The following is a 7905-nucleotide window of genomic DNA, read 5'->3' on the forward strand; positions in this document are numbered from 1 at the left end:
CGAGCTCAAATTGACATGAGCGCGTGCCATGTGCAGTCCAACCAGCAGGAGTTCTCGTTCACACACAGCAGCAGAAAACGATGATATAAAAGACAGAGAACGTTCAAGTTAGGCTGAATAAAAGGGTCCACCTCGTGCCATCAAAAGGAAAGAGAGTCTTCAATTTGAAGCTCGATATGGGATGTTAATAGAACCCCACAGGCCTAGCAACATCTTTTATGATCCAGCAAGTGTTTTCAGTAGATCTAAAAATGCTACATAAATCAGTGATAAAAAGACACATGCTAGAGCTTTTGGCCAAAGAACCCTATTCAAGAACAAGGGCAAAACAACACCACATATAGAAGAACCAACCCAGGTGCTTTTACTGTTAACAGATACCTCGTTGGTTAAATTTACAGTAGGCTAAACATATGGACACATCAGTGTGCAGGATTCTTCTCTAGCCAGGAGATGACCCAATCAGTTGGTAAATGATGAAAGATGAAGGCCTCGTGGAGACAGAACGATCAAACATATCTAGTGTCAAGTTAAGCAAACTAAACAAGCATCCGTGCCTCCAGAAATGCATAAATATCATGTAGAACACATAGGCCAGACAACCCACTGTGCTAAAGTCGGTTTCTTCCAATGAAGTGGAGAGTGAAATAACCAAAGTTGCCATTACATTAAGTAACTAGATGAAATCGCTTGACCTGTGTAAAGGCAATAAACCTTTCTCGACCACCGATCAGCAGAATTGGACAATAAGACTATCTGTTATATTACCGGACTACAATACCAAGCAGCAAAGGCAAACATTACAACACAGATGGGAGCAATTTCATAAAGTGATGATCTGTAACTTGCTACAAAGGAACAACATGAGCTGTCAAAGAACAAAGGTCCACTCAGTGTACTGATAACGCCCTGTAATGTTATAATGGCTCCTGCTTTAGAAGGCAACACATGGTTTGAACCTCCCTCATGTGATAAGTAAAAAAAGGCTACACATTCAGACTCCTGAGAGACAATGTGCCCCAAAAATTGCAGAAATGAGGACCAGAACTCACTAATGACCATATACTTGAGCGTTTTGGGCTACATCTTGACAGCTACCTGTTCAGCAGAACTCCTTTTTACGACTCCTCTGGTACAAAGCTCATTGAGTAATTGAAGCGCTTCCTTGGCGAACCCTTCATGAGCTATGCCCTCAATGAGAATGGTGTAGGTAGCTTCGGTTGGTTTACACTTTCTGGAGACCATATAATCCAAGAAGTCAATTGCCCGGTCAGTTTGCCTAGTCTTACAAAGTCCCAACATAATAGAGTTGTACGTAATAGCATTAGGTTTCACACCAAGTGCTTCCAATTCATGAAAGAACCTGATTGCTTCATCAACCTTCCCTTCTCTGCTAAGACCTCCTATGAGCGAGGAATAGGTGATAATATCAGGTCTAAGACCCTTTTGGCGCATCTCATCCAAAAGCTCAATCGCACGGTCAGTTTTACCCACCTTTGACAACCCATCAATGACTGTATTGTAGGTGATCAGAACAGGAGAGCAACCTTTGGTGCTCAGCTGATTGAGTATCTCAACTGCAATATCAACTTTACCATCCTTACATAATGCCGTAAGCAGAGTGTTATAAGTAACAATATCAGGGTAACAGCCTCGGGTCACCATTATATCCAAGTATTCAATTGCCCTTTTCATCTTCTTCTCCTTACAGAACCCGTGAAGCAAAGGATTATAACTCAATGAATTTGGAGTGCAACCATGATTAGGCATCTTCTCCAAAACGTCAATTGCTCGACCCAACAAACCCTTTCGGCACAAGAAATTTATCAGAATATTGAAAGTAACAACACTAGGAGAACAACCTTTTCGAAGCATATCGGCCAAAAGCCTCTCCGCATCCATCCACCTCCCAGTGCTGCACATGCTGCGCAAGATGATATTATGAGTTATGACATTAGGTTGGCAACCGTAGGAAGGCATGTTATTCAAAAATTTGATCGCCTCATCCAACCGTCCCTCCTTGCATATCCCATTGATGAGTACATTATACGTAACAACATCAGGCTTGCATCCTTTGATCCTCATCTCATCTAAGAGCTTCATTGCTTGCTCAACCCCGCATTCCTTACAAGTAGCTTCAATTAATATGGTGTATGTAATTACATCGGGATAACACCCCTTCTGCAGTTGCAAGTCTAGAACTTGCATTGCTTGTTTCAGTTTCCCACTGTCACACAAGGTCCTCAATATAGTATTATACGTGACGACATCTGGATCAATGCTCATTCGTTCCAAAACCCGCAAAGCATTGTCAATCTCCCCTGCCTTGCAATACCCGCTGATCAATACATTGTATGTGATAACATCTGGAACGGCCCCCGATTCTTCTAGAATTTCCATCACACGAGTCGCCTTCCTAGTCTTACCAAGCTTACAAAGCCCCCGAATCAAGCTGGTGCAAGCAATGATATCGGGAATATCCCCACGATAAACCATGTTCTCGAGAAAGTTGAACCCTTCTTCCAGCTCGCCGTTCCGGACCAGCCGGCGGAGATGATTGCTACTCTCGATTTCCTCAAGGGAAGAAGATGAATTGACCAGCGAGGAACTCCTCCCATTTATATACCCGCGAGGGGTTTTTGCCAGAATCGAGGATGTCCCATTAGAATCAAACATTTCGACTCTCGAAATAGCGAAAACACAATCAAGCCTCTGTTTTCGACATCCCTCGGAAACTCCGAAACTTCTACTCCCAACACCATCGACAGATAACACAATCAAGCGCGCCCTGCCGTCGCCAAACGCTTCAACTCTGCCGAAGTTCGAATCAGAACCTGCCCTAACATTCCATTTGGAACCATTATTCCTTCTACTTTCCCTAGGAAATTGATGAAAAGAGCAAAACCCTTCATGGGTATGCTTGGCAGGCACTGCCAAATCCATAGCTCAATGCGTAACCCTCTAAACTCTTAAAAGCCGAAGCGCATATTTCACTAAACCTCCACACTTCGGACCAAACTGCGGATTCCGAATGACTACTGAAGTGGGTTTTCCGTGAACAAAGTGACCGAGAACTCAGAACTGACTGGCGTACAAAAGTTGGGATTAGAGATGGAAGAAGAAGAGCTCACCCGCTTGAAAGAGCGCGACCTCGAGAAGCATATGCGAAGAGCTGCCGGAATGCTAGTGCTTATCCAACTTCGGCTCGCTTGCGAAGAGACAAATGGGGATTTGGCGGTTCATGGCGAGGTTAAGGACTCGCGTGGGATTGGATTGGGAGTGGCAAAGTAAGGCTTTGTGCATGGCCCAAGTGAATCAGAGCCCAAACCAGTTGGTGAGGAACCAAAGCTGATTTTATTTTGATAAACCGCCTCCCCTACACCTTCAAGATTATTTTCAGAATTTTTTTGTTGAAAAAATCATTCCAAGATTTTATTTTAATGTTTATAACATGAAAAAATCCAAACTGGTATACTTGTCATAAATTTACCCAAAACTAAATTTTAGATCACTAAAAACCCAAAACTAGTACTTATGTGATAAATTTACCCCAATTTAATTTTTTAGGTCACTTAAAACCTCAAATTGGTGCACACATGACACATTTACCCTCTATTAGCTTCCATCAAATTTTACCGTGAAATTGCTAAATTGGATGACACATGATAATAACTTAGTTGACATGATAAGTTCACGTAAAAATTCATAACTCTCTCTCTTTTTATTTCTTTAATTAGCCATAATTTGAAAACAAATAGGTCTCTCTCTCTCTCTCTCTCTCTCTCTCTCTCTCTCTCTCTCTCTCTCTCTCTCTTCCTCTTCATCAAGCACGCTCCATTGTCGTCTTCGTCTCATTCGAGCACACCTTTATCTCTGATAATCTTCTTGCCTTCAATTTTTTTTCCGTGCTTGTTTCACTAACTCATCCAAATCACCAAATTAGGATGTTTAATGGCTTCACTTGGAGGTGGTTCAAAGAGAAGCGTGTCATCTTCCAGCACTATCAATGAAGTTCGTTAGGAGACGATCTAGGGTTTTTTGTACTTTGTGAGAGACAGATAATGTGCACTATTTGTTTTCAAATTAGGCTAATTGAAGAAATAGAGAGAGTTATGGACTTTCGCGTGAACCTGCTATCAATTGAGTAATTGCCACTTGTCATCCAGCTCAGCAATTTCACAGTAAAAGTTGATGGAAACCAACAAAGGGTCCATGTGTCACGCATGTACCAGTTTAGAATTTTTAGTGTCCAAACAATTAGTTTAAGGTAAATTTATCATAAATATATCAGTTTTGAGTTTTTTGTAATTCAAAAATTAGTTTGGAAACCACCGCCCTCAGCGGCTGCTCTGGCTTCGGGCTCCTCTCCCCCCACGAAGGGTAGGAGTTCGAATCCCAGCGCTGGCGTTAGGGATTCTTAAGCGTGACGTCATGGTGGTGGGTCCTGCGCTAGCGTCACCCCGGGTTTACCTCCTCGGCTGTCGGCCGTGCGGGGGTTCCCGGGTTACCAACAAAAAAAAAAAAATTAGTTTGGAGTAAATTTATTATAGATGTACCAATTTGACTTTTTTTCGTGATATTAACTATTAACCCCCTTTTTTACCAAGAATTCATTCCAAGATGAGAAGTCCATTTTTTACCTTTTAATTTGCAGCGTCCATCTTTGACTTTAAGATCGATTTGAAGATATGCTAAGCTATCTTATATATACAGATCAAACGAACATGAATAGAACCATTTATTATCTATATAGTTAAAATTGAAGTTGAGAGATTATTCGCTCTGGTGCTTGCCACGTGGTGCTTCGCCGCACTCTACATTTGCCACGTGATGCACATCCAACTATTAAATTTTTAGATTAATTATTTGTCATTTGTCAATTTCGATCTCTTATTAGATTGAAATTTCATAAAACATATTGAGATAAATTATATGAAGATTTTATTTTTTGTTGAGTTTAAACTTGAAAAAAAATAGATTGGGAAAGCATTTTCAATTATAAGATGGTATCTCTTATTGAGTTTAAACTGATAAAAATGCAGAATTAGAGAAAATGATTTTAATTATAATCTAATTGATATCTATATTCTATTTATATTGTGTTTAAAAGTTAGAAAACGGATAAAAAGAGTATAAGAAGATTTAATTTCTTATTAAGTTAAACTAAAAAAAGGATAAATTAGAAAATTTATGATTTTGACTAACATGGCTTATTTTCAGTGTAGTTTCTTTGATGTACTTGTAAACAGCGAAAATTTGCCAAATATAAAATTCTGTGTATATATTTCATTTTTCAATAATTCTTATCGGCAATATTTGCAAGTGCAATTGTCCAATTAAATTATGAGATGTATTCACGGTAGAACAATTAAACTTGAACAGAGATATTGATCGGTTGGATGAGCTAAATTAAATTAGTATTTATCTGTATCGAATGCAAAATGGATTCGATATATGCTTAAATCACAGTAAATATTAATCAAAATTCCAATTATTGATATGCAATCTTAAATGGACCAATCAAGAGCAATTAGACATGTTTCAACACTTTTAATGCTCCTATACAAAGCATTTTTAATTCTGAAAAGTTTATGAAAATAACAATCATTTCAAAATAATAACTAGCAAAATAAAGAAAGGAATAAAAAAGTGATCAAACATCAAAAAAATAAAAAAAAAACTTCATAGAACACTTTAGATGAAATGCGTTGCTCATGTATTCTAAGAATGTATTATACGTGTCAACAGAAATTATCCTATATAAACTTGTTTATCATGTACCTAGGTCAACATATGTTTATGTATCGTATCGTGCTGACAACTGGCACGATGACATTCGATAATCGTGTTAATCATGTCATGTTGTGTAACTTGCTTTCATAAGGCATATCGTATTCGTGTCCAAACAGTTTGACACAATTATCAAACATATCCTGTTGTGTTTGGAGTAGCCATATTCATGTCATGTTTATGTTTCCATATTACACGATTAACGTGACACGACGCAAATTGCTAACGTTGACACCTTCTTATGCTTGAGAGCTTGTTACTGTAGGGAATTATGTGTTAAAAGTTAATTGGCATGGACTCATTTGGTTTTATCCAAATGTGCCCAAATTTGCCCTTGTAGCCCAGGATGGCAAGCTGCCTACTTTAGAAAAGACTACTAGATAGACATCCACTCCAAATTCTCCTTTTTGTCTGTCATTCATGCAGCAAAATGAATCTCGAGATCAACATCTCGAGCGTTGCCTGTTTGAAAGGAAATTATTACTCTGCTTTGTGGTAAGGTAAGGTTACTTTACCGGAGACAGCTCTGTATCCTTGTGTTTTTTTAAAGTTTACCTCATCAAATTAGGTGTTGTCACCTGTGTAGGCTACAATAACCCGGCAGCCGATCAATCCACACCCCTTGTTCCTCTCCATTGTTGTTTTTTTTTCTAGGAAAATGACTAGAATACGAAGAGAGCTTACAGGAAGATTTTTTCATCAGATCGGGGAGTCTCTTTCCTTGTAGCTGGGGATAATGAAATTATTGCTCTGCTTTGTATGGTCAAATCAGGCCACTCAAGCTGCTAGTTTCAGGGTCATTCTTCTCAAACTTGCTTGCAATGGAAGCTTATTTGGAAAACCGATAACGAGCTGTTGCACTGCCTCCATACATCTTGTAGCAAAACAGGTGTCCTTTGTTGACGACCAGCGCTGATTGGACCGTCGTTTTCGGATCAAAAGTGGCCAGAATGACTTGGCAAATTGTCAAAATATTTAGGACTGAATTAGCATAATGAAAATGTTTAGAACTGAATTGGCACAAGTGAATAGATTTATGACTTTTTTGGTAATTTTCTCCATCGTTCTCCTATTGTGTTTTGCAATTAGCTGTTTTTAGTAAGTACTGAGGAATGATTGCCCATTTGTTGTGGCTTGTAGTGGGATTGGCCAGCCCACGTTATTATTGATGGAAATTCAACTTTAACTTGCCCATAAGAAAAAGTTCTATTAGAATATCATTTACTTTAGAAACAGTTGTACCAAAGCTGTCTTCCCTATTCCTTAAGATGAGCTTCCGAAAAGGACAAAGCATTCTCACTCTCACATTCGATGATGAAAATGATTGAACATGTAGAAGGAAGAGCGAATCAAGGGAGATAGGGAGAATTTTTCGGCTATATATCTCTGAAATGTCTAAAGAGAATGAAGTACCCGAATGTGGTGAAGGCAAGGCATAAGGAGTCCGATTAATCGATGGTGTAGAGATCCGATAGTCTGCACGACAATAGATTGTCATGGTTGCTGACATGATAGATAAGCGTTTGAGCTTGACATGGGCAAGCCACGCGACAAGCTGACATAGCTACAGGCACAACAACATTTACAACAACAAGGTCAGCATGGCTATTGATGTGGTACATACGCTTTTGAGTAGGCTATGTGACAATAAGCTGACACGGTTACTAACGCCGCTGTTAACTTCACAATCAAACAAGACGAATAATGCTGAGAATTGATGTCACGAGGGATACCAATAGTAATTGAAAAAAGAGAACGACGCGATATTAAACGCCTGCTTCATGCGCGCACTTGAGTGCATTCGCAATCTCCTCAGAAATACCAAGATAAGAATACGCGGGGTATAATTTTTCATGTATTTCATAATAAAGAAGTAGATAAGATATTTACAAACTTTACCGGACACTTTTTAAAGTAACAAGATATCGCAAAATCAATGAGGATCAATCAGGGAATCAGGGATACGCGCGATTAACGGAAGAGAGGCATGCGCTATCTATAGTATAATTTCGATGCGCATCTAATTGTAATCTGCCATGTCGAAGGGCTCAACCGGAATTTCATGCACACTGTTTAATAAATTTAATTTTCATGAAATCAAACTCAATATCATTT

At 39.1% G+C, this 7905-nt stretch overlaps 1 protein-coding gene across 1 annotated transcript; it reads right to left on the reverse strand.

Annotated features, from left to right (window-relative positions):
• Positions 1 to 607: 607 nt before the first annotated feature.
• LOC115676488 (pentatricopeptide repeat-containing protein At1g09900) lies at positions 608 to 3241 on the reverse strand. The gene has a single exon (XM_056311701.1). It carries the CDS (start codon positions 2941 to 2943, stop codon positions 1081 to 1083), a length of 1863 nt encoding a protein of 620 aa, XP_056167676.1. The 5' UTR covers positions 2944 to 3241; the 3' UTR covers positions 608 to 1080.
• Positions 3242 to 7905: the final 4664 nt, after the last annotated feature.

This window comes from Syzygium oleosum, unplaced genomic scaffold (genome assembly GCF_021117445.2).
Source record: "Syzygium oleosum isolate NSW1041296 unplaced genomic scaffold, Sole_v2.1 Sole_v2.05, whole genome shotgun sequence".
NCBI lineage: Eukaryota > Viridiplantae > Streptophyta > Magnoliopsida > Myrtales > Myrtaceae > Syzygium > Syzygium oleosum.